The 25,595-nt window shown below is 44.5% G+C and overlaps 1 protein-coding gene across 2 annotated transcripts; it reads right to left on the bottom strand.

The window, feature by feature from the left end:
• Positions 1–962: 962 nt before the first annotated feature.
• On the bottom strand, positions 963–24,826 carry DCUN1D5 (defective in cullin neddylation 1 domain containing 5). 2 transcript variants are annotated; one of them, XR_010988141.1, is made up of 9 exons: positions 24,439–24,826; positions 21,563–21,654; positions 12,950–13,020; positions 11,335–11,426; positions 6,857–6,965; positions 6,656–6,760; positions 5,363–5,465; positions 3,219–4,206; positions 963–3,106 (listed from the first exon to the last, which is right to left on the bottom strand). XR_010988141.1 is itself a non-coding variant. In XM_068145010.1 (8 exons), the coding sequence occupies exons 1-8, from the start codon at positions 24,522–24,524 to the stop codon at positions 4,151–4,153; spliced, it is 714 nt and encodes a 237-aa protein (XP_068001111.1). In that variant the 5' UTR covers positions 24,525–24,826; the 3' UTR covers positions 963–4,150. The 2 variants fall into 2 exon arrangements, 1 of the variants encoding a protein (XP_068001111.1); XM_068145010.1 differs by having other exon boundaries at positions 963–4,206.
• Between the last annotated feature and the right edge of the window lie 769 nt (positions 24,827–25,595).

The following is a 25,595-nucleotide window of genomic DNA, read 5'->3' as shown; positions in this document are numbered from 1 at the left end:
GGCTGTCCTAAGTCAGGTGTGGCAACAGAGCTCAACAACTCTGAAGTGTTAAAGAGTAGAACAAACTATATCCATAAGGGAAAGTGTTACTAACTCAAACACAGAATAAAAGCCAGCATCCTGTCCTTTCTGTAGCGTGCTCTGAAAGGCCCTATGTAAAAGTGCACTAGAAAACTTGTTCTTTCCTAAAAAGCTAAGTCACCCAAGAGATATGTGGGAGGTGGGGGAACGTGGAGGTGGTGGGTGAGTTAGGGAGGGAGGCAGCCAGGGAAGGGAGAAAAGGTCATTCTCTTTTTATTGCCATGCATTGCAACAGGTTGTTGGAACAGTGAAAAATCCATAGAGTCAATTACCAGGACCATGATGTTCCATTGGTACCCAGTAACATGGGATATAGTCAAGAATGGTGTCTGTTGTTTCTGTCAGTTGAGGCAAAGTCCTGTTTTCATTAAGTCAGAAATTTGACTGATCCATCTTGATAGCATTAAGTCTCTCAGTGATCTTAAGGACATATATATACACAAAAGACTAAAATAGTCAGCATAATAATAGCAATCTGCCCTATTTCATACTGTTTATTTATCATACTTAAAGCTAAACCTATACAAGTTTCTACATATGGCATTGAAAGAACTGTTCACTAGCTTAAAAAACATCAGAACAAAACACCAGCAACATGAAACTTCTGGTTCCCTTTTGCATTTTTTGTGCAGTCAGTATCACTGTTTCAGTTCAAAGCTTTTGAGAGTTATGAAAACCCCTTGACAATGGAAATACAGACCACAGTGCCCTCTTTTGGGCCACCCATGACTGGTACCAAGCTTGTACTCACAGGAATCTTAAATGCAAAGTTCAAATTCCACCATATGGAAATGTGAAATCACAGCCATTAGCAAAGAATTGGATGGTTCACCGTTAAAGACAAATTGGATCAAAACTACATGTACAGTTAAAGACACAGGTAAAAATACTTGACTGCTTTAATTCAAGATCACATTTTTACAGAGGAGAAATATTACATTCCAGACTACCAGTATGGCTTTTTCCATGTACAGGTGGGAGTTTCAGATTAAAAAAGCAAAACTGTTAGCTAAGAAAACTAGGAAAAAAAAAAAATGAGTAATGTTAGAAAGAAAGAGTATCAAGAAATGAAAGTGAGATGAAAGTGAAGTTTGTCACAGCAAGATAGACACCACCGTGACTTAGTTTTGGAAGACATTTCACCTCAAATGTTATTATTTATATCATGACTGTGGCAGTATTTTTCACCTGTGAACTCTCCACTTTAGAATACTTGAAAAAAATATGGTGTCATCTTATTAGTATCATAACATGTACTAGGCTGAAATGCACCCAAGCAAAGCAAAAGTTCAAAGAATAAAGAATGCAGTTCAGCTGAACTGTTTTGGCTTGTGGGCATGCATAAAATAAAGTAACCAACCAAGTTTTGGCACTTTTCCAGAGCAAGCTGCAAGGTGATTTGGAAAGAAACAGCTAGGAAGAGTGATCAGCTTGCAAGGCAACTGTACACGCCATGATTTCACGGTTAGACAGTAGATCTGATTGCAGTTTTGAGCACAAAGCCTTAACTTAAAATCCTGTTTTATTCAAATGTGGAAAAAAAGAAGATATTGACGTAATGTCAATACATTCATTCCCCAAAGTTTTACAGTAACCAATGATTTCCAATCACACACACAAGTTATAAATCCCTGAAACATGGATTTATTATAGGAATACTGATAAAACCTTAACAGAAATACAAATGATACATCATAGAGTGTCTTACATCTTAATGGTTAAGTGCTTGACCACCTTGGATTGGTAGATGCATCACTCCTGCTGTTAGACTCTAATACCAACTGGTTTAGATGGAATTCATGACAGTTTGCTGTTAGCTAAAAAAAAGCTGTGGGGTTTTTTTTTTTGATCACACTATAAAATATTCCTCTTCTAACTGGTACTTCAAAACTTCTGGAAAGACAATTTCCCAGGTATAATGGGGACTAAACATACTAAGCGAGGAGAGTCACTGCAGTAAATTTGAGAAAGTCATTTCAGAATCAGTGCCCCTGCAAAGATTTTGTATACAGCATTTAATTTTTCCCTGTTACTTAAGTTAATTGGTGCACACTAGGACCTTACTCTACCAGTAAGTCTTGGGGCTCTTCAAGTTAATCTCATTCTGGCACTAAATGTCTGCGGGGTAGGGCAATTTCCAAATGAAAGGCACACTGTTACAAGTGTAATTGGAGTGATCGGCAATGCGAATGGACAACTTGTAACACTGGAGGGAATTGCTGTAGCCTGCACGAGGTCCAAAAATAAGTATTTCCCCTAAAACAGGTGGAAAAATATCTAGAACAGTTGTAGCACATGTGTTTGCACACACACAGGCATTAGCCACTCTACAAGCAGAGAGCTTCCATATATCTCAACTGTTGTCTGTGGCAGGTTCTTTATGTTTGCTTCCCCGATGCTTTAGAACCCAGTTTCTAAGGTTCAACTGCACTGTCAGGTGACTTGCAGAACAGCCCATGGACTACCACTGCATTGCTTCCTACAGCCCACAGCAAGCAGGCCTGGAGAGTAAGTTGCAAGAGTGGTTCTCTGGTAAAACAATAGTGCAGGCACACAGTACTAGTTTGCTCCACTTCTTATTTCTCCACGCTTCCTCCTGCCTTGCCCCCCTTCTTTGTGAAAAACCAAAACATCAAATCATCTTGGGAATAAAGCTTTCCTTAAGGATAGGAAAACTCATGCTTGTTAGCCTGAATAAGGGATGTGCAAAACAGAAGTAATTTCCCTGAGGCAAAGATCTTCAAGTCATGCCTAGCTCACATTGTCTATTCTTATTTCAAGCTGTTGAAATATTTGGCACAATGAGGCCTTGATCACTGCCTTAGTCTCATAGCATTATCACAGTCTACATAATGTATTTATATAATGAAGCAGAAGTTACAAATGCATTACTTCATTCTGTTCTTCTTTCTCACATTGACTTATTAAAATCCCTTTTCTTCTCAAGGGTGGCATTGGGCCTCCTGGGCAGAAAGACAGTGACAAACTTCTACTGTATTCAAAGGTTACCGTGAATATAGAGCACCTAGAAGGGCAATTACAGTAGTTATTGGACTCAATATATGGAATAACAGGGTAAAAATTAATGGCCTGTTATATACAGGTCAAAGGTAAGTGATTTAATAGTCTCCACTTACATTATGAAAAGCATCCAGGGAGATAAAACAAGTCATCTTGTGAGTGCTCACAGTCTAAAACACGTAAGAAGCAAAGCTTGAAACCAAGTCATTCCAGCTTTCCCTTTTAAAACATGAATTGCACTTTTTACACAAAGCAATCCAAAATCTACATTGCAGTACAAATTTGAAGCTGCCTTACAGTAGCCAAGAGTATCTCTGTTTACCATTTGAAGTACAGGCAACTAGTTTTCAGCCGTGTCGCATTCAGAGCAGCCACACGCTCCACACTTTCCTGCTTCACAAGGGCCTGCCACTAAATGTCATGCCACTGGGTGGGTACTGAGCAAGGAAAAAAAAAACCCAACCAAACAAAAAGTAGTTTAAGGCCTTTAACTCCAAAAGGAGCTGAGATGTGTGGCACAACCCATGATGAATACTTAATATGCAGATTTGCACACTCCCATCCAGGGCTCCAAAAAAAAAGGTATCAGTCACTCCTTCTAACGTTTGTCACGCAAGACAGTCACACCATCAGCAAGCAAGGGTGCCAGGTAAGCATTGTTAAGGTCTTCAAAAAATGTATAGCAAAGGGCACTTCTGAGAAAGGTATTTTCTGAAGAGATTTGGTTTTCAAAATAGACGCCACACTCACACTCAAGGGACATTCTTCACTGTTAGACCTTTGTCACAAAGCTGAATCTTTATTGTTCTGAAATAAATGCTATAAACATAAGACTCAAAACAACAACTCCCAACTTTCATTGTCTCAGAAGAGGTGTGTGGTTCAATGCCCATATCACATTGTAACAAGAAAACTTCCCTTAAAAAAGGGAAAAAAGAAAAAATTACTTTAAAAGTCTCTCTTAAGAATGAAAATGCAATCCTTTGTCTCATTAGTTTGTGTACAGAGGGGCACAAAACCAGCTTTTGCATTTTCTTTTGAAGTCTCGCTATGACGCCTGACGAACCTTCTGCCATTCAACAAACTCATCCAGAAGTACAGGCCCTGCAAAGGGATGAAAGGTGAAGTTATATCTACCCATGTCTTTTATATATCCTCCCTCCAAGTATGAAGGTTCAGGCAACACACATGTCAATCCTACAATCAAATACTCATTAAGACTCAAAGAAGACTACAATTCTCGGTCTAAAGGTGGGGAAAAGTGCACAAATAGAGGACACAGTCTCAAGCTGTGCCAGGGGAGGTTTAGGCTGGATGTTAGGAAGAAATTCTTTATTGAGAGAGTGATTGCCCACTGGAATAGGCTGCCCAGGGAGCTGGTGGAGTCACCATCACTGGAGGTGTTCAGGAGGAGACTGGATGGGGTGCTTGGTTGCATGGTTTAGTTGATTAGATGGTGTCGGATGATGGGTTGGACACGATGATCTTGAAGGTCTCTTCCAACCTGGTTTGTCTATTCTATTCTATTCTATTCTATTCTATTCTATTCTATTCTATTCTATTCTATTCTATTCTATTCTATTCTATTCTATCCTATTCTATTCTATCCAATCCTATTCTATCCAATCCTATCCTATCCTATCCTATCCTATCCTATCCTATCCTATCCTATCCTATCCTATCCTATCCTATCCTATCCAGCACCACACAGGACTATGAAAAAAGTGCTCCTGACATCTGACAAGTGTACTGCAATGAACAGGAAGCATAAAGTCATACTGTAAATCAACAGAACTAATTCCCTCTTGAAGCTTTCAAAATTGCATATAATTAGGACAGGGACCAAAATGAGATGCTTAATGCAGTTTGGTCATAGTATGACTGACTGTCAGCCAAATATAGAGTGCAAACTCAAGCACCAGCAGCTATGCTCCTTCACAGTTAAACCAGAGGTTATTACAAATACACAAAATGAGAGTTTGCTATTTATACTTCCATTTGAAAGTCTCTAGTTTCATGCAGCAAACAGCTTCCCTAGATCCTCAACTAAACAGTCACACCCCTAACCCACATACATACCCACTCCATACTACTGCAATTAATATCTGCAGATAATTAATCTGAAGATTGATAGTTTTTCTAAGCATCTTTGGAGGAGAAACATTTTCTGCCTCACAGTATTGTTTCTGTTACAGACATTTGTTTTACACAAATTGAAAACACAAATAATTGAATGCACCAAATGTTTATGAATACTTACATGCACCATCTTCATCATAGTTGCTAAGATCTGCATGGACAGTTCTGCTGAACTCTAGCACATTGTACCACTGATCCTTGTTCATAACTCTATACTTGGATTGCTAGGGAAACATCAAAACGTCAGGTGACCTTTGGTAACGCTGTACCTCAGCTCTCATTTTTTGATTCAATCATTTCTGAACAAACAACTTAATGTGTAACAATGGCTAATATTTCCTTGGGCTTCCATTAAAAAAAACCAAACCAAAACCCCCCCCTGTGAATTCACATATTTCTTAGTTCTGAAACTACAAAAAATGGCTTCTTGAAAGACCAGAGCAAAAATTGAAACACCAGGGCATCAGGAACACACACCACGCTTCTAATCCAGGAGTGGGGCATGTCTAGCTCAAATGCATTTCCAGAATGAGAGATTACAAAAATCTTCTTTCCTCTGGAATACCATAGTGTAAGGACATCTACTTTGCAGTGGAGACCTTATGGCTGTCTACAACTTCCCGAAGGGAGGTTGTAGCCAGGTGGGGGTTGGTCTCTCCTCCCAGGCAACCAGCACCAGAACAAGAGGACAGAGTCTCAAGCTGCACCAGGGGAGGTTTAGGCTGGATGTTAGGAAGAATTTCTTCACAGAAAGAGTGATTGGCCATTGGAATGTGCTGCCCAGGGAGGTGGTGGAGTCACCATCACTGGAGGTGTTTAAAAAGGGACTGGGTGAGGCACTTAATGCCATGGTATAGTTGATTAGGTGGTGTTGGGTGATAGGCTGGACTTGATGATCTCAAAGCTCTTTTCCAACCTGGTTAATTCTATTAATACTGATTTGAAGCCAGGTGAGGTCTTTTCCAACCTTAGTGATTCTATGATTGATAGTCTCAAGCCTAGCATTCTCCACAGTCTACACAGAATCAGGTTACTAAGTCACTTGCAGCTGAGCTGAACAAAATATTAGAGAGACAAACAGGAATCAAAGCACTTCCATTTTGTATTCTCTATAAACCAAACTTGAAATTCAGCACAGCAGCAGATGAAGAGACTACTGGGGCTCTATTATTGAAAGTTTTATTTACTTTTATAATCTAATGAAGAGAGAATTTTAATTGTTTTTGGTAAGAGAAGGGGAATGGGGCACAGAGGGGGGAAATCTGTGATGCATACAAGAATCACTGTTTCATGAGCACATTGAGCAAGGGTAGAGGAGCAATATGGATATGTTCTCCAACAGCACAAACTGACATTTTTTCACAGAATAGCTCAACTGTTATGCCTTCATCTAAAAAGTCAAGGAAAGCTGTACCTCCAGGTATTGATAAAATACTGAAAACAGTGGCCAAGTTCTTCCAAGCAGAAGAGCTAGCATGGATTTTGCAGTATCGATATCGAGACTTCGCTGGTCTTTATCCTAAGGTGGAATAAAAAAAAAAGCACAAAAGGGACTCAATTGCAAACTCACTGAATAATTGAAACAAGAACTTCTCTACCATTCCAGTAGTCTTACCCTTGCAAAATCAAAGGCATATCTGTAGATATTCTTAAAGGATGAAATGTCGTTCAACTGTGACCGCAAGAAGTCAAATTTGTTCTGTAATTTTTCTGTACAGTCGCACCTTAGAATAGAGAAAACACATTAAAAGTTCAAAGCAAAGTATGTGGGCAATGAAAAAGTTCCTAGTAAACATAGAAAAAAAATAAAATACATCAAAATGCAATCAACCATCAGACGTACAGCAGTAATACAATGAAAGTGACTTAGAGAGCACTGAACATGCTCAACATGTGCAGCTTACCAAAATGGTGAATTCCTGGCTTCTGTAAGCCATTGAAAAACAGATGTTATCAGCAACATAACACAAAATATCTGCTTCACTTCTCAAATAGCAGTCTTTTTATGCTCTACTCTGCAATTTATAGGCACACCCAGCACTAGCTTATCTTTCAGTCACAAGCAGTCACTAGTGGTGTGCCCCAAAGATCAGTGATGGGCCCCATGCTCTTTAACATCTTTATTGATGATCTGGATGAGGGCATTGAGTCTATTATCAGTAAATTTGTGGACAACCCCAAGCTAGGGGCAGGAGTTGATCTGCTGGAGGGTAGAGAGGCTTTGCAGAGAGACCTCGACAGGCTGGACAGATGGGCAGAGTCCAAGGGCATGAGATTTAACACATCCAAGTGCTGGGTTCTGCACATTGGCCACAACAACCCCATGCAGTGCTACAGGCTGGGGTCAGAGTGGCTGGAGAGTAGCCAGGCAGAGAGGGAACTGGGGGTACTGGTCGATGGTAGGCTGAACATGAGCCTGCAGTGTGCCCAGGTGGCCCAGAGGGCCAATGGCATCCTGGCCTGCATCAGGAACAGTGTGGCCAGGAGGAGCAGGGAGGTCATAAAAAAGAAAGTTATTTACACCCCACTTTGTGTTAGCCTCACAAATGTGAACAGAAAGTCAGTAACAAGCAAAAAGCTTGTGGGAAAAAAAAGCAGCTCTTATTAGGCTGTTATTAAAACCAACCCAAGCAAGTTGTTTTGCTAACAATTCTGCAAACAGCAAGAAACTGCAAACATGACTTCGCTCTTTCTCTCCCATGAGGCTTCTCTTGTACCTAAAAATATGAGATCATGACTTTATCTTTCTCTCAGCCACCATCTAATTTGGCCCTTTCCCCTTTACCTGGTCACTTTCTTTTTTCCCCTAAAAGCTCAACTCAGTGTAAAATTTGGCTCAAATTCTAAGGTTGAAAAAAGCAGCCAGAAGGAAGTACTCAAGACAATACAGCTGCTTACGCCTCACTTCCTCACACACAAAATTCTTTGTATTCACCTAGTTCAGACAATGGCTTCTATGGAGTTTAATAAAATCATGAACTGTAATCCTTTTTCCTTCATTCTTGTTCTTTGTAGGTCTGTAAGGCCTACAACTGACAAATACTTAATTATGCTTCTCCTTTAACTTGGATACATAAAGTTAAATGCTCAACTCTAAGCTGTTCACCCTCCAATGGCTTTAAAGCAAAGGTACATAAACAGGTGCTTCCTGAGGGCTATTCATTTCATCCTAAGGTGGTGTTTAAAATAGGTGAAATAAATTGCCCAGTAGAGGTACTGGTTTCTCTCTGATGATTAATTTAGATTCAAGCACCCAGCTTTATATAAACACACATACATATAGGGCATACATATGGTAAGGCAACATGAGACACTTGAAACCTCACTTTTGCAGTTTAAGTCTCATAAGCTGCTACTTAGTGTTTGATCCACCTTCATTGTGACAATGCATACCATATCACATACTTATTTTTCTTCCTCCTCTTTCAAGAGCAAACTTCATCAGCATAATACACAACCACACACAAAAGGAATGTCATTTCAGTGTTCAAACACACAAATGTTGGCACCTAACTGCAGATTAGATTTACCTATCTAAGCTTTAGGTGTTACCATTCAGATGTCTAGCCAGCCAACCTGCAAGAGCAATTTGGGTGACCAGTCACTAGGTCTTAGGGCAAACTGAGTAATTCCCTAGGCTCCACTCAATTGAACTAGATTTGTACTGGAGTTTTGCAGTAAGAATGGAGAAGAGGAGGCTCAGGGGAGACCTTCTTGCTGTCTACAACTACCTGAAGGGAGATTGTAGCCAGCAGGGGGTTGGTCTCTTCTCCCTGGCAACTAGCACCAGAACAAGAGGACACTGTCTCCAGCTGCACCAGGGGAAATTTAGGCTTGAGGTGAGGAGAAAGTTCTTCACAGAGAGAGTTGTTAGCTGTTGGAATGTGCTGCCTGGAGGAGGTGGTGGAGTCACCGTCTCTGGAGGTGTTCAAGAGGGGATTTGACATGTGGCACTTGGTACCATGGTTCAGTAGTCATGAGGTCTGTGGTGACAGGTTGGACTTGATGATCTTTGAGGTCTCTTCCAACCTTATTGATTCTATGATTTGTATTAAGAGTTGAAGAAATCCAGCTCTTGCACATAAATCACACATTCAGGTGTCTCACTATTGCATGATGATGGAGAGAATTCATGCAATTATCTCCTGTGACATTTCACACATTTTGAAGTAAGGATTCTGTAAGGTTACTCTGAGTTAGAGCACACTCTGGACTTTTAATACATTTTAATGCCATTTCTCCATGCCAAAATTGAAAAAGAAAACCTGCTGTGTAAGAATAGTACTCCATTGCTTTAATAAAGCATGTAAAAGTCTTCTCCTTCAAAACTTATGTCAAACCTTTCCAGACAAATTAGATTTCCCCATTACAGATGGAATCCCATAATATAATCCACCCTTCATGTAAGCAGAAAGAGCACAACTCTATGGATTTGTAGTCTCTTTTTAAGCCAACAAATCCTGAACTCTTTGTCACTGTTTCATCCAGCTGCTCAGTCTACAGCCTGCAATCAGACCACACCAAGGGGAAGCAAAACATACAGGGTAAGTGATTCAGGCTTAGCAAAGACCTCTGGTGATAAGTCTGTTTATATAAAAATGCAAACTAGTGCCATATTTTCTGTCTTAAACATATTTAACTTACAGCATGACTAGCAATCTATAATACTGGCTCTCAAGAGCTGCCTGATCCCATACATCTAGGTGCTTTCATTCTGATTCCATACAGCTAAGTGCTTTCACTCTGATAGCCTGGCTAACTCCTGAGTTTGGGCATAAAAATTAAGTACTTGAGAGAAGTGAACAAATTACAGCCATTCATTGCAGCTAAAAATTGATGCACCCAGAATTTAATCTCTGTCATCCTGAAATTTCAGGCAACTTAATCATTTCAGGTATTACTAAATTTAAGAGCTTCTGATAGTCACAAAACAATCGAGGTGTTTATCAGAAGCCTGATCTCAAATCAAACAGCATTTGCACAAGAGTGCGGAGTAAGTCACTTGCTCCATAGTCTTGAATAACAGGGGCTATCTGCCCAGTATCATTGCCCAAAACAACTCAGAATTGACAGAGCAACTCTGCCAACTCCAAGGGTCAAATCAGACCCTCTGTCCCACCGTGCTGTAGCTGCAACAGTAGCTCCCCGACGTTTTGAATGTTAAATGCGAAAGTTACCCTTAAGACCTACAACCACTCTACAACTACCTGAAGGGTGGCTGTAGCCGGGAAGGGGTTGGTCTCTTCTCCCAGGCAAGCAGCACCAGAACAAGGGGACACAGTCTCAAGCTGCGCCAGGGGAGGTTTAGACTCGAGATGAGGAGGAAGTTCTTCACCCAGAGAGTCATTTGTCATTGGAACGGGCTGCCAGGGAGGTGGTGGAGTCACCGTCCCTGGAGGTGTTCAAGAGGAGATTGGACGTGGCACTTGGTGCCATGGTCTAGTCATGAGGTCTGTGTTGATAGGTTGGACTCGATGATCCTCGAGGTCCTTTCCAACCTTAGTTATACTGTGATACCTTCATGTACTATAAGTATTTTAATGAAGAAGAAACAAGCAGTGACAACTGAACTATGCCTGAACAAAGCAGTTACTTTTACAAATGAAACAACCTCTTCAGCCAGAAGTTCACCAAAAGTTCTTAGGAACAGGAGCAAGAAGTTTATTTATAAACTGAAAAATCTTAAGGTATAAGCAATGCTTCTGACCTGCAGCTAATAAATAACACTACTAGCCAAAATTATTATCATTTCAGTCCTCAGCTATAAAGCTTAGTATCCTAAAAGGTTTTTATGGATTTCTGGTGCTGAGATATAGTATCTCCAGATCTACTTAGTGTCTGCTAACTCAAATGGTATTTTAATAAAGCCTGACTTATTAGGGTTAGAGAAAACATGACCATTTGAGTGAACTCATCAAGGTTCACTTGATGAACAGCAGTGGACATTCCTAGCTCTTGACTGAGACAAGACTGAAAAGCAAGCATTTCTGTGCCTTGCTGACAATGCACAATAAACTGAGGCAAGAATAATTAAGTTACTGGCACAAACACAAAATTAGAACATTCTATTATACATGTAAAAAATATTCTTACTGTAATGAGGTCATTCCTTTTAACCATTCTTCCTTGGTAAAAAATCCCATGCTTTCAGCCTCTAGTTTCCAGGCTAAAACTAACATAATAATCTAGGGAGTGGAAACAAACAAACAAACAAAGAAGGGGAGAAAAAAAAGAAGTCAGTACATAAGATAAGGCCCATCTGTAGGTGTCTAAGAGGAAAGCTGTAAGGATTCAAACATTGCAGCAATTCTTGTACATGCTTGCACTTTGTATTTGCTAGTGCTTAGGCAATGTGCAAGCTTTCTCTTAATTTCCATTTCTGAAAATGAAGTATTTCTATAATAAAACAGACAAAACATGTATCACAGAGTCATGTATGATCAATGTATTCAGCTAATCCTCTACTCAGCTCTGGTGAGACACCACCTGGAGTACTGCGTGCAGCTCTGGAGCCCCTATTACAAGAGGGATATGGAGGCGCTGGAACATGTCCAGAGGTGGTAGGTTGAGAGAAGGCCTAGCTCTCCCTCCCCCTCAAAGAAAAGAAACCACAACTAGCCCAGTCAGAGAAGCAAAGGGTAGAAGCTGTATTTCCAAAGCAATATGGAATGCAGGTTATATATATACACAATATACAGTATTGACAATGTATATACAGAAACACACAGCAAAGAAAAAATACAGGAACAAAACTCTCTCCTCCAGACAGAGGAGGGTTCCCCCCGCTCTCTCCCCCTACCTCCCTTTCTTCCCAAAAAGGGTTAGAGAGAGAAAAAGCAGTTATTGAGGAAGAGAATTCTTATTAGGCCTTCAAGTGCATGCAGGATTAGTGCTTATCTATTATCCAAGGTCGTTCCGGCTACTTGCTCAGAAGCAGACAGGCTGGAAAGGCAGAACAGAGTGGAACTGAGAAAGATTCCAGCTGAACTAAAACTTAAAGTTGCATTCTACCAATGAAATTCGTTTAGAATATCATGTTTTCATTTTGATACCAAAACATTCAGCCAGAGAGTGTTCCAGCACTGTCCCTTTCTTAAAGGAACAGCCTCAAACGGTCACAAAGGGCCACAAGGATGATCAGAGGGCTGGAGCACCTCTCCTGTGAGGACAGACTGAAGGAGTTGGGGCTGTTCAGTCTGCAGAAGAGAAGGCTCCGAGGTGACCTAATTGTGGCCTTCCACTATCTGAAGGGGGCCTACAGGAAGGCTGGGGAAGGACTTCTCAGGATCTCAGGTAGTGATAGGACTAGGGGGAATGGAATGAAGCTGGAGGTGGGGAGATTCAGGATGGATGTGAGGAGGAGATTCTTCACCATGAGAGTGGTGACACCCTGAAATGGGTTGTCCAGGGAGGTGGTTGAGGCCCCATCCATGGAGGTGTTTAAGACCAGGCTGGATGAGGCTCTGTCCAGCCTGATCTAGTGTGGGGTGTCCCTGCCCCTGGCAGGGGGGTTGGAACTAGATGATCCTTGTGGTCCCTTCCAACCCTGACTGATACTATGACACTAAAATTTCTTAGAGCAGCTCCTGCAAGAAGGAAGATAAACAACTCTGTTGACTGAAATCAAGAGTTTTACACAGAAGTTTAAAGTGTTTAAAGTTTCTTAAAGTGTTCTTCAAGTGTTCTTAGCATTGTGCAAGTAACCTACATTTTCAGGCTCAACACCAATGTCTTCACAGAACTTTTCCATTCCTTCAGGCCCCACAACTTCATCAGGACCTTCAAAACCAGAAAGAAATGAGATTGAAATTTAAGCAACGTTCACTGCTCACAAAGGTTGCACACAACAGTAACTTGACTATACTGCATGCAAACTACACTTAAAAGCACTGTATTACCCTACCAAGTAGCTTTTATGCTAGAACCATTCTATCAACTGCAACACGGAGACAATGTATATTACACATGAAGTATGAAAGCACAACTACATCAGGAATTTTCTTGCTGTGCACTGCATTCCCACAACAGTAGACAAGCCACCTGAGTGTGGGTGTGTGCAGGTTTTAATAAAAATAACTCCACTGTCTTTCCCATTGAGCTGGATGAGAGCATTGAGTCCCTCATCAGTACGTTTGCAGATGACACCAAGCTGGGGGCAGGTGTTGATCTGTTAGAGGGTTGGAGGGCTCTGCAGAGGGACCCTGACAGGCTGGAGAGATGGGCAGAGTCCAAGGGTATGAGATTTAAGACATGTAATTGCCAGGTTCTACACATTGGCCACAACAACTTGCTACCCTGAGGCAAGCCACGAATGATCCACCAGGACATTCTGTGGAAACCGAGGGGATTTGGCACAAGAGGAGGACAGGGCCAGCCCAGCTGAAGTGCTTCTATGCGAATGCGCGCAGCTTGGGCAACAAACAGGATGAGTTAAGTGCCACTGTGCTGCTGGGATGCCACGACATAGTGGCTGTTACTGAAACTTGGTGGGATGAATCCCATGACTGGGATGTAGGCATAAATGGGTATAAACTCTTTAGGAAGGATAGGCAGGGAAGGAGAGGAGGAGGTGTTGCCCTCTATGTCAATAGCCAGTTGGAATCAGTGGAGCTCCAACTGGGGAGGGATGATAAGCTAGTTGAGAGTGTATGGGACAAAATTAAAGGCAGGACAGGGGAAGAAGATATTACTGTGGGGGTCTCCTACAGGCCACCTGACCAGCAGATCCAAGCAGATGAGGCCCTCCATAGGCAAATAGAAGCAGCTTCCAGGTCACAAGCCCTGGTCCTCATGGGTGATTTCAACCACCCGGACATCTGCTGGAGGGACAACACAGCAAGGCACCAGCAATCCAGGATGTTCCTGGACTGCATAGAAGACAACTTCCTCCTCCAAATGGTGGAGGAACCAACAAGAAATGGTGCTATGCTGGACCTTGTTCTCACCAACAGGGAAGGGCTGGTAAGCAATGTGAGGCTCATAGACGGCCTTGGCTGCAGTGACCATGAAGCAGTTGAATTTAACATCCTCAGGGCAATCAGGAGGAAGTATTCCAAGCTCACGACCCTAGACTTTAGGCATGCAGATTTTGATCGCTTCAGGGATCTGCTAGCCAAAGTGTCGTGGGACAAAGCCCTGGAGGGAAGAGGGACCCAGGACAGCTGGTCAGTACTCAAGGACCACCTCCTCTGTGTCCAGGAGCTCTGTGTACCAACAAAGAGAAAAGCAGGTAAGAATGCTAGGAGGCCTGCCTGGATGGGCAAGGAGCTACTGGACACACTATTACTTAAAAGGAAACTCTACAGGAAGTGGAGGGAAGGACAGGTAGAACAGGGGGAATATAAGGAAGCTGCCCGAGCAGCAAGAGTCCTGGTCAGGAAAGCCAAAGCAGAGTTTGAGTTGAATCTAGCCAGGGAGATTAAAGGGAATACTAAGAACTTTTACAGGTATATTAATGGGAAGAAGAAGACTAGGGAAGGTGTGGGCCCCCTCAGAAAAGAAAATGGTGACATGGTCACCTGTGATGAGGAAAAGGCTGAGGTACTTAATAACTTCTTTACCTCAGTCTTCACTGCAAGGGCCTCTAGCCACACTCCTGATGTTATGGAAGTCAAAGCCAGGGACAGGGAGGAAGAACTGCCCATTGTAAGTGCAGATCAGGTTCGTGATCATCTGAAGAACCTGAAAGTGTTCAAGTCCATGGGACCCGACGGGTTACACCCACGGGTACTGAGAGAACTGGCAGAGGAGGTTGCTAAACCCCTCTCTATTATATTTCAAAAGTCCTGGCAGTCTGGTGAAGTCCCCACAGACTGGAAAAGGGGAAACATTGCCCCCATCTTCAAAAAGGGCAAGAAGGAGGAACCAGGGAACTACAGGCCAGTCAGTCTCACCTCTGTGCCTGGAAAGATCATGGAACAGATCCTCCTGGAGTCACTACTCGCTCAAAAGAATAGTGAAGAGGTGATTGGGAACAGTCAGCATGGCTTTGCCAAGGGCAAATCCTGCCTGACCAACCTGGTGGCCTTCTATGAGCAGGTGACAAAATTAATAGATGAGGGGCAAGCAACTGATGTCGTTTACCTGGACCTGAGCAAAGCCTTCGACACTGTCCCACACCACATCCTGGTCTCCAAACTGGTGACACATGGGTTTGATTGGTGGACCACTAGATGGATAAGGAACTGGCTTGATGGCCACACCCAAAGAGTGGCTGTCAATGGCTCCATGTCCCAGTGGAGGCCAGTGACAAGCGGAGTCCCTCAGGGATCAGTCCTGGGACCTGTCTTATTCAACATCTTTGTGGGTGACATGGACAGTGGCATTGAGTGCACCCTCAGCAAGTTTGCTGATGACACCAAGCTGTGTGGTGCAGCAGACACGCTGGAGGGAAGGGAGGCCATCCAGAGGGACCTTGACAGGCTGGAGAGGTGGGCACAGGCCAACCTCATGAAGTTCAATAAGAGCAAGTGCAGGGTCCTGCATCTGGGTCGAGGCAATCCCAGGCACAAATACAGGCTGGGCAGTGACTGGCTGGAGGATAGCCCTGAGGAGAGAGACTTGGGGGTGCTGGTGGACAAAAAGCTCAACATGAGCTCTCAGTGTGCACTTGCAGCCCGCAAAGCCAATCAGATCCTGGGCTGCATCAGGAGAAGTGTGGCTAGCAGGTCAAGGGAGGTGATCCTCCCCCTCTACTCAGCCCTGGTGAGACCCCACCTGGAGTACTGTGTCCAGTTCTGGAGCCCCTATTACAAGAGGGATGTGGAGGTGCTGGAACGTGTCCAGAGAAGGGCCACGAGGATGATCAGAGGGCTGGAGCACCTCTCCTATGAGGACAGACTGAAGGAGTTGGGGCTGTTCAGTCTGCAGAAGAGAAGGCTCCGAGGAGACCTAATTGTGGCCTTCCAGTATCTGAAGGGGGCCTACAGGAAGGCTGGGGAAGGACTTCTCAGGATCTCAGGTAGTGATAGGACTAGGGGGAATGGAATGAAGCTGGAGGTGGGGAGATTCAGGCTGGATGTGAGGAGGAGGTTCTTCACCATGAGAGTGGTGAAACCCTGGAATGGGTTGTCCAGGGAGGTGGTCGAGGCCCCATCCCTGGGGGTGTTTAAGAGCAGGCTGGATGAGGCTCTGTCCAGCCTGATCTAGTGTGGGGTGTCCCTGCCCATGGCAGGGGGGTTGGAACTAGATGATCCTTGTGGTCCCTTCCAACCCTGAATGAAACTATGAAACTATGAAACAACCCCATGCAGTGCTACAGGCTGGGGGCAGAGTGGCTGGAGAGCAGCCAGGCAGAGAGGGAACTGGGGATACTGGTCAATAGTAGGCTGAACATGAGCCAGCAGTGTGCCCAGGTGGCCAAGAAGGCCAATGGCATCCTGGCCTGCATCAGGAATAGTGTGGCCAGCAGGAGCAGGGAAGTCATTATGCCCCTGTACTCAGCACTGGTTAGGCCACACCTTAAGTCCTGTGTCCAGTTCTGGGCCCCTCAGTTTAGGAAAGATGTTGAGTTGCTGGAACATGTCCAGAGAAGGCAACAAAGCTGGGGAGGGGTTTGGAGCACAAGCCCTGTGAGGAGAGGCTGAGGGAGCTGAGGTTGCTTAGCCTGGAGAAGAGGCTCAGAGGAGACCTTATTGCTGTCTACAACTACCTGAAGGGAGGTTGTAACCAGGTAGGGATTGGTCTCTTCTCCTAGGCAACCAGCATCAGAACAAGAGGACAGTCTCAAGTTGCACCAGGGGAGGTTTAGGCTGGATGTTAGGATGAAGGTCTTCACAGAGAGATTGGCCATTGGAATGGGCTGCCCAGGGAGGTGGTGGAGTCACCATCACTGGAAGTGTTTAGGAAGAGACTGGATGGAGTGCTTAGTGCCATGGTTTAGCTGATTAGATGGTGCTGTGTGATAGGTTGGACTCGATCTCAAAGCTCTTTTCCAGCCTGGTTAATTCTATTTCTAATGTTTTGGTAATTTTTGCCTTTCATACATCAACAGAAGAGTGTCTTTTCATTCTTTCTTTTCCCTTCCCTTTGATGACACCTGTCTCCACTTCATCCATATCCACTACTGTTACTGTAAGCAGAATTCCTTTGAAGAATTTAGAAAACATACATTAAATTACATATTGGGAAATAAAACACAGTCATTAAAAGCTTGTGAGAATGGCTACTCCTCAGGAAGATAAAATGCAACTGGCACTTAAGATCATGAACCCTACTTCCTGAAAAATGCTGCAAAGAACATTTTGCCTAGGTAAGCAATGCTAAACGCTGCCATCTGGATTTGAAAAGCCCTTATGTGGAGTGTGTTGAAAAACCTGCGAGTTCAAGTTACAAAGAGAAACACATACAAGAGTTCACTGGTAGCAAGTGTAAAAACATAAAACTGAATATGGTTTTGGCCCAGAAATCATATGTATAATTCATAGATACACGTGTATGTATGCACATCATTTTCTCTTTTTCGTGGAAAAGTTTGATCTTCTATGGTGCTCAATTTCACAGGAATTCTGTTTTAGACTAGAAATACAACGTATTTTAGTTACTACTAGGAACTGGCTTGATGGCCGCACCCAAAGAGTGGCTGTCAATGGCTCCATGTCCCAGTGGAGGCCAGTGACAAGTGGGAGTCCCTCAGGGATCCGTCCTGGGACCAGGCTTGTTCAACATCTTTGTGGGTGACATGGACAGTGGCATTGAGTGCACCCTCAGCAAGTTTGCTGATGACACCAAGCTGTGTGGTGCAGCAGACACGCTGGAGGGAAGGGAGGCCATCCAGAGGGACCTGGACAGGCTGGAGAGGTGGGCACAAGCCAACCTCATGAGGTTCAATAAGAGCAAGTGCAGGGTCCTGCATCTGGGTCGAGGTAATCCCAGGCACAAATACAGGCTGGGCAGTGACTGGCTGGAAAACAGCCCTGAGGAGAGAGACTTGGGGGTGCTGGTGGAGGAGAAGCTCAACATGAGCTCTCAATGTGCACTTGCAGCCTGCAAAGCCAATCAGATCCTGGGCTGCATCAGGAGAAGTGTGGCCAGCAGGTCAAGGGAGGTGATCCTCCCCCTCTACTCAGTTCTGGTGAGACCCCACCTGGAATACTGCCTCCAGTTCTGGAGCCCCTATTACAAGAGGGATCTGGAGGTGCTGGAAGGTGTCCAGAGGAGGGCCACAAGGATGATCAGAGGGCTGGAGCACCTCTCCTATGAGGACAGACTGAAGGAGTTGGGGCTGTTCAGTGTGGACAAGAGAAGGCTCCAAGGTGACCTTCCAGTATCTGAAGGGGGCCTACAGGAAGGCTGGGGAGGGACTTTTGAGGATTCTCAGGTAGTGATAGGACTAGGGGGAATGGAATGAAGCTGGAGGTGGGGAGATTCAGGCTGGATGTGAGGAGGAGGTTCTTCACCATGAGAGTGGTGAAGCCCTGGAATGGGTTGTCCAGGGAGGTGGTTGAGGCCCCGTCCCTGGAGGTGTTTAAGACCAGGCTGGACAAGGCTCTGGCCAGCCTGATCTAGTGTGGGGTGTCCCTGCCCATGGCAGGGTGTTGGAACTAGATGATCCTTGTGGTCCCTTCCAACCCTGACTGATACTACGATACTAGTTAATAATGTATAACCTCCTACACGGAGTTCTTGACTCAACAACAAACCCCACATTTACAGGCCTTACAGAAGTTAAATGTGCCTGTGCATACTTTTACCAGAAGAAAATAAACTGAGAATTATTACTTTCCTCAGAACAGATTATGCACACTGAAAAAAAGCATGCCTCAAATCTGCATTAAAGCAAATTACAAGACTCAGGAGTAGTTCATTACTGTGAAAAGACTGCAAGAAAAATATTAGGGCTGATAAACATACTCAAGCCAATTGCTGGCAGATAAATCATCAGCTCATTTCATACTGAGAAATGGACAAGTAATGTGTTTCTATCACCAACCAATTATGATGGACTGCAAGTGGTGACAAAAAAATAGTAACTGTTTATAGAACCTGAATTCCTAACCATGTAGTTGGTAAATAAATGGCAGTAAGGGTCTAATAAATCCTGCTAAATGCACTGCATTCACTAAAAGCAACTATTACTTGGACAGCAATTGTAATTTATTTGGAAGAGGCTACTTCTAAACACTTTTGAATGAAATAGTTGTTATTTAGTATATAAAAAATATGTTAGCAGCACTACTATAATTATTTTTTCCCTGTATGATAAAGTCTCTGTAGAGTTTAGGTGCCAGTGTGAGAAGAGAGCTGCTAACCAGAAGGGGCTAGTCATGCGAGCTTGCCCTCAGGCATCCTCAGAGCTACAAAGATGATTACCACACCAGAACATCTTTCTTATGAAGAAAGGGTGAGGGACTTGGGTGTTTTTAGCCTAGAGATGGCTGAGGGGGGGATCTTATGAATGCTTATAAATACTTAAAGAAACTTAAAGGGTGGGAGTCAGGAGGATGAGGCCAGTCTTTTTTCAGTGGTTGCCAGTGACAGGACAAGAGGTAATGGGCACGAAATTGAATATAGCAAGCTCCATCTAACTTCTTTGAGGGTGGTGGAGCACTGAATAGGCTCCCCAGAGAGGTGGTGGAGTCTACATCTCTGGAGTCATTTGAAAGCTACATGGACACTGTCCTGTGCAACCTGATGCAAGTGAACCTGCTCTGGCACAGAAGCTGGACTAGATGATATCCAGAGGTTCTGTCCAATCCCTGTCATTCTGCACTTCTGTCACACATTCTCAGATAGGAGAAACAGCATGAGAGTAGATTTTATTTTGTAAAATAGAGAAACAAGAGGCTTAAGTCACAAACTATTTCATAGAATCATAGAATTGTCAGGATTGGAAGGGACCTCAAGGATCATGTAGTCCCAACCCTGCCTCCATGGACAGGGACACTTTCCACCAGATCAGGTTGACCAGAGCCACATCCAGCCTGACCTTAAAAACTTCCAGGGATGGGGCTTCCACCACCTCCTTTGGCAACCTGTTCCAGTGTCTTACCACCCTCCTGGTGAGGAACTTCTTCCTAACATCTAATCTAAAACTCCCCCGCTCTAGCTTGGATGATTTGCCTTAGTCCTATCACTACCTGACATCCTAAAAAGTCCCTCACCAGCTTTCTTGAAGGCCTGGATACTTCAGATACTGGAAGGTCTCAATAAGGTCTCCTCAGAGCCTTCTCTTCCCCATACTGAACAATCCCAACTCTCTCAGTCTGTTTTCACAGGAGAAGTGCTCAGGCCTCTGATCATCCTCATGGCCCTTCTCTGGACAAGGTTCAGCATGTCCCTACGTTTTTCGTAACAGGGGCTCCAGAACTGGACACAGTACTCCAGGTGGGGTCGTTGTCCTTCCAATTTGACTGCATACAAGATCTAGTTAGGCAAATAAACTTCCATGTAAAATATGCTCTGAAGAAAGAGACTTGGGGATTACTGATGAGAAGCTCAACATAAGCTAGCAGTGTGCTCAAGCAGCCCAGAAGGCAAATTGTATCTTAGGCTGCATTGAGAGGAGTGTGGCCAGCAGGTCAAGAGAGGGTATTCTTCCTCTTTACTCTGCTCTTGTGAGACCTGCACCCAGTTCCGGTCTCCCCATCACAGCAAGAACACAGAGATATTGGAGCAAGTCCAGAGGAGGGCCAGAAAGATAATCCAAGGCCAGGAACAACTCTGCTATGAGGACAGGATGAGGAAGCTAGGGGTGTTCAGCACAGAGAAGACTCCAGAGGGAACTTACAACCTTCCAATACCTGAAGGGATCCTACAGGAAGGATGGAGAGGGACTTTTCAAAAGGGTGTCTAGCTACAGGCCAAGGGTAAACGGTTTTACACTGAGAAAGAGTAGGTTTAGTTCTTAAGTACATGGGACGTGGGAGTTCTCCCTGGATGTGTTCAAGGCCAATTTGGATGAGGCCTTGAGCAGCTGAATCTAACTGATAGGCATTCCTGCCCATGGCCAGAAGGCTGGAGTGGAAAAGGTCCCTTCCAAACTAAGCCATTCTATATCTCTCAGTGTCCTGACTTATAAATGTGCACTTCAAATCAAGGAGCAGAATCATTCAGTATACCCTGGTCCAACAGCATACTGTCCAACATCAGTTACTTAATTTTAAAGAATGCCATGGTAAGTTATAAAGCATAAAGAAAGAGAACAAGCACTGACAAGGCCATGGGAAATGCTATACTAATCCAAGTACATGTTGCATAGAAGCAAATATGGACCTAATTTTTTATGTCTATATTGGCATAAAAAGAAAGGCAAAACACAAATAGCATTTGCATGTTTTAAACAATGCCATACAGCTTCAAATATTAATTCACTGCACATTACCTGCATATTCATAAAACCAAGCCAGGCACTTTTTGCTTGAAAAATGTTCTTCTCCACTTATTACTTTACCAGAGGCTTGTGATCTGCAATAGCTTAGAAAAACACAAGAATGAAAAGTGTTATTTTAACATGAGAAATGGGAAATAACTTAAATTCCAAATTGCTTATTATTAGAGCAAACTATTGAAACTGTTTCATGAAGTCAATATACACCAACAATGAAGCTGAATTTGTTAAACAGCAATGTCTGTCATCCGATTTCAACAGTTGGGGAACATAAAATTACCTTGAAATGTGACCCTCTCAAAGCAATAAATTATTGCAACTATTACTTCTGAAATGCAAGGCTACTGTTACCTTGTAGATGTTAGACAAAACAAAATCCACACACAGATAGTCAAAATGTTACTCCTCACTAATTCAAACACCTTTTATTATCTACTTATGTTTACCCAGACATTCAAAGTTAGGCCTCTAATAAGCAGCATGATCTTCAAGAGTGCTAGATATGCACAGATCCCATTTAGGTCAAGAGAAGCTGCAGAGTTTGACATATTTAAAAGTTAGGCTATTTATAGTTAAGCATCCAAATCTGGGAAGAAAACTCAATTTGATTACATTAAATATGTAAGTAAATACCTGTAAATGCTACAGATGTTTGGTACACATGCCAGAACAGTAATATGCAACCTATGGTAAGACTAAAACTGCTCACCATACACAGCTTCCCCCCAGCAGTGTCTTCATTATGTGACACACAACCCAGTTTGCCCAGAAGTGAAATTCATAATTTATCATTCTTTGAAAGAACTCAGAGGAGAACTCATTTCTTCCAGTAAAAACACCAATGACTTCAGTCAGTTAGGAACTGCAGCACCTCTTCAATGCACAGACTTTTAGAATGAGCTAGGATTATTTTTAAGAATGAGGTGGAAGTTAATTGTAAGAGGATTTAAAATTATGCAGCTCCTACACTGCAATTTTCAACTGAAAACAAAGTTGGGAGAAGAATAGCTCAATTATGAGAGATGATGAACAACTTAATCCCCCATATATCTCCTTAAGCTTCACTGGAAAAGAAAGCAATGCTCTCCAAAATGAAGCCTTATGTGCTGAAAGCTGGATTTAGAGGTGTAGTACAGATAAACATCCATTAAATTGCTGTTAATGATACAGGTCACCCAAAAGAATCAGAGCCATACAGTATGTTATTGCCTGCTGGTTTTATCCAGGTTAACAGATATCCATTTGTAATCACTAGTTTGTTTTTAAAGAATATCATCAATATATTGATATGGAAGAATTCCATGTCAAAAATGCTCATGTAGCTAACATTTTGTGATCAGACATGAAAATGAGAACTCCTCCTCACAGCTTTTGCCCAACAACTACGACCATCCTGTATGGTCCTTTAGAAGCTTTCTAAAGAGTTTTTTAAGTAAAAGATCCTAAAGTCAGACTATAAAATTTTGGTCAGCAGCGCTCAAGAAAGATGAACTGAAACTGGAACAGCTGCAGAGAAGAGCTGTGATAAGGAAAGAAACTGAAAATAGGTATTACAAACCAGAAGAAATTAGCTTGCTTAATAAAAGAAAGGATGAGACAGCACAAGCGCTTGCTCCAAATACCCTGCAAGGCAGAACCAAGAGGGAGAAGTCTTATATAAAAGATAATGCAAGCATTGGAATGGGCTGCCCAGGGAGGTGGTGGAGTCACCATCCTTGGAGGTGTTCAAGAGGGGACTGGACGTGGCACTTGGTGCCATGGTTTAGTCATAAGGTCTGTGGTGACAGGTCGGACTTGGTGATCTTTGAGGTCTCTTCCAACCTTGGTGATACTGTGATACAAGAATTGTTAACTGGCTATGAATAAATTTAGACTGAAACTAAATTATAAACGACCACAGAAAGTGATCTCTGAACAGTTAGCCAAAATGAACAGACAAAACAAATAAAAGCCTGGGTACTTCTAAGTTCAAGTTTGTTCAACCTATGAGAAAGGCCACATGCCACAGTTTCTTGCAATAGCCATTCCTGGTAGTGCTGATTTTGTAAGTCCTTTGTATTCTTATGTCCTCAGGACCTTTTTCATAACTACTGGTTTTACTGACATACTTAGCAAGGTCTAGTAGATCAAGACACACAGTTCCTTTAGGGAAGCCACACTGTAAGCTCCTGCCATATCATACTGATATGTAGTTTTTGACTGTCATGGCCTAAGTGTTTTTTCGTGGCAGTTAATGAACTAGATGCTGCAGAGCCCTCTATTTGTTAGAAAAACCTTTCCTGATTTTGCTTTGGACTGTGCTGACCTCCTTCGACTTCACTAGGGAAAGGAGAAAAAAAAAAAAGAAGATAAAAAAGAAGAGCTAACGTAGACACTCAGGAGGAGAGCTTCCTAGCCCAAGCAAGAAGTTAGAATGAATGTGAAGACAAATGCTGCAAGTGGCCCATCTGGTACAGCGAAAGGTAAAACCAGCAGGGGGGAGCGGGAGCAGCTCTGTAGCGTTTCTCCCGTGTATGAACAAGCCAAACACAGACGCGGCCAACCCACACCAGCACACCCTGCCACTGGGACATGCTCAGCAGCCGATCACAGGCCCACCAGCGCGATCGAGGCACCGCGCGGAGCCGGTCGAGCCCCGCACAGCCTCGCCGTGCCCACCGCCCCGGTGCAAGCCCCCCGGGCCCGCGGCCGCCGCACAAAGGAATGTCGCAGCTCAGGGGCACGCGGTGCGGAGCCGCCGCACGGCCGGAGCCGGCAGGGACCCGCCGTCCACGGTGGAGTCAGACCCCCGCGGCCGCACGCCCAGGACGTGACAGCAGCAATAGCCCTGCTGGGCCTGCCCCGTCCAGCACGCTTCTACCAGACGGTACCTGCCGAGTTTACATTTCTTGAGGCCAGCATCATCTGCCGCCGCCGCCGCCGACCCCGAGGACTTCCTCTTCTTTTTCACTGGCATCGTCCTGCCTCGGGGCGGGGCCCGCCCCGCTGCCGGGGCCCGCAGCCGAGGCCCCCCAAGGGCTCACTGCCCCCCGGCCGCCGGCGCCTCCCGAGACCGGCGATGAGGAGATTGCAGAAGCCCTGTCCCGTTCTACTCCTCCCTATCCCCGCCGGGCACTGTCCAACCCCGGCTCGCCGCACGGGCACGTCCCACCGCCGCACCGGTCCCAGGAGCGCGCCCGGGGTGGGAGTGGGGAACCGGGCGGTAGCGGCTGCTCAGGGAACGGCAAGCGACCCGGACACAGACACCGCTGGGCAGGAAGTGACAATACCACGGGGGCGGGCCCGCCGTCGGGGCCCCTCCGTCAGAGTGGGAGGAGCTAGGTTCGCGCCCTTCCCGCCGTGAGGCCCCGCCCCGTCCGTCCGCACGTGGTACTTCTCGGCCTCCTCCGCGAAGCCGCTGGGCTGTGAGACGTTGCTGGGGTTGGGCCAGTCAGTCGGGGAGGCCCGTCGCAGGGCCGGCCAGCTCTTGGGGCCGTTTGTCTGAGCGGGTGGCTCTAAGGGTGGGTAATGGTGCTGGAAGGAAGCTCGAGCACCCAGGGGATTGGGTGTGACATAGCGACATAAAATGAGTGCCCCTCGGGTGGCGCGGGTCTAGCGTGAACCACCGGGCATGCTGCCGGGCGGTGTACCCACAGGGCAAGGCGACGGCTGGCTGTCATGAGGCTGCGTTGTCTGCTTGTGGAAAACTGCTTCACGTGGGTAGCATCTGCGACTGCTGTGGTGCCGCTGGTAGACAAGGTAGAAGAACAGTGCAATAAAGTGCAAGGTACTGCACCAGGCTCAGGGCAGTCTTCATTATCAGTGCAGGCTGGGGGATGATGAGACTGAGAGCAGCCCTGCAGTAAAGGAATTGGGGGTACTGGTGGATGAAAAGCTGGATGTGAGCCAGTAACGCACACTTGTAGCCCAGAGGGCAAATCACATTGAGAGAGGCGATTCTGCCACTGTTCTGCTCTGGTGAGACCTCACCTGGAGTGCGGTGTCTAGTTCTGGAGTTTTCAGCACAGGAAGAACATGAACCTGCTGG

This window comes from Melanerpes formicivorus, unplaced genomic scaffold, assembly GCF_026170545.1.
Source record: "Melanerpes formicivorus ecotype bairdi unplaced genomic scaffold, bMelFor1.0.p_v2 SCAF_1, whole genome shotgun sequence".
Classification (NCBI taxonomy): Eukaryota; Metazoa; Chordata; class Aves; order Piciformes; family Picidae; genus Melanerpes; species Melanerpes formicivorus.
The sequence above is the reverse complement of the archived record's forward strand: the minus strand, read 5'-3'. Positions and strand labels throughout refer to the sequence as shown.

What these genes read in the sequence shown, in the direction of transcription:
- DCUN1D5 (XM_068145010.1), bottom strand. Translation starts at nt 24,524, where the DNA reads ATGCCAGTGAAAAAGAAGAGGAAGTCCTCGGGGTCGGCGGCGGCGGCG. An exon ending in ATGCCTTTGATTTTGCAAGG is followed by an intron (nt 6,761 to 6,856) that starts GTAAGACTACTG and finishes ATTCCACCTTAG; the next exon opens with GATAAAGACCAGCGAAGTCT. An exon ending in CTATGATGAAGATGGTGCAT is followed by an intron (nt 4,207 to 5,362) that starts GTAAGTATTCAT and finishes ATCCCTTTGCAG; the next exon opens with GGCCTGTACTTCTGGATGAG.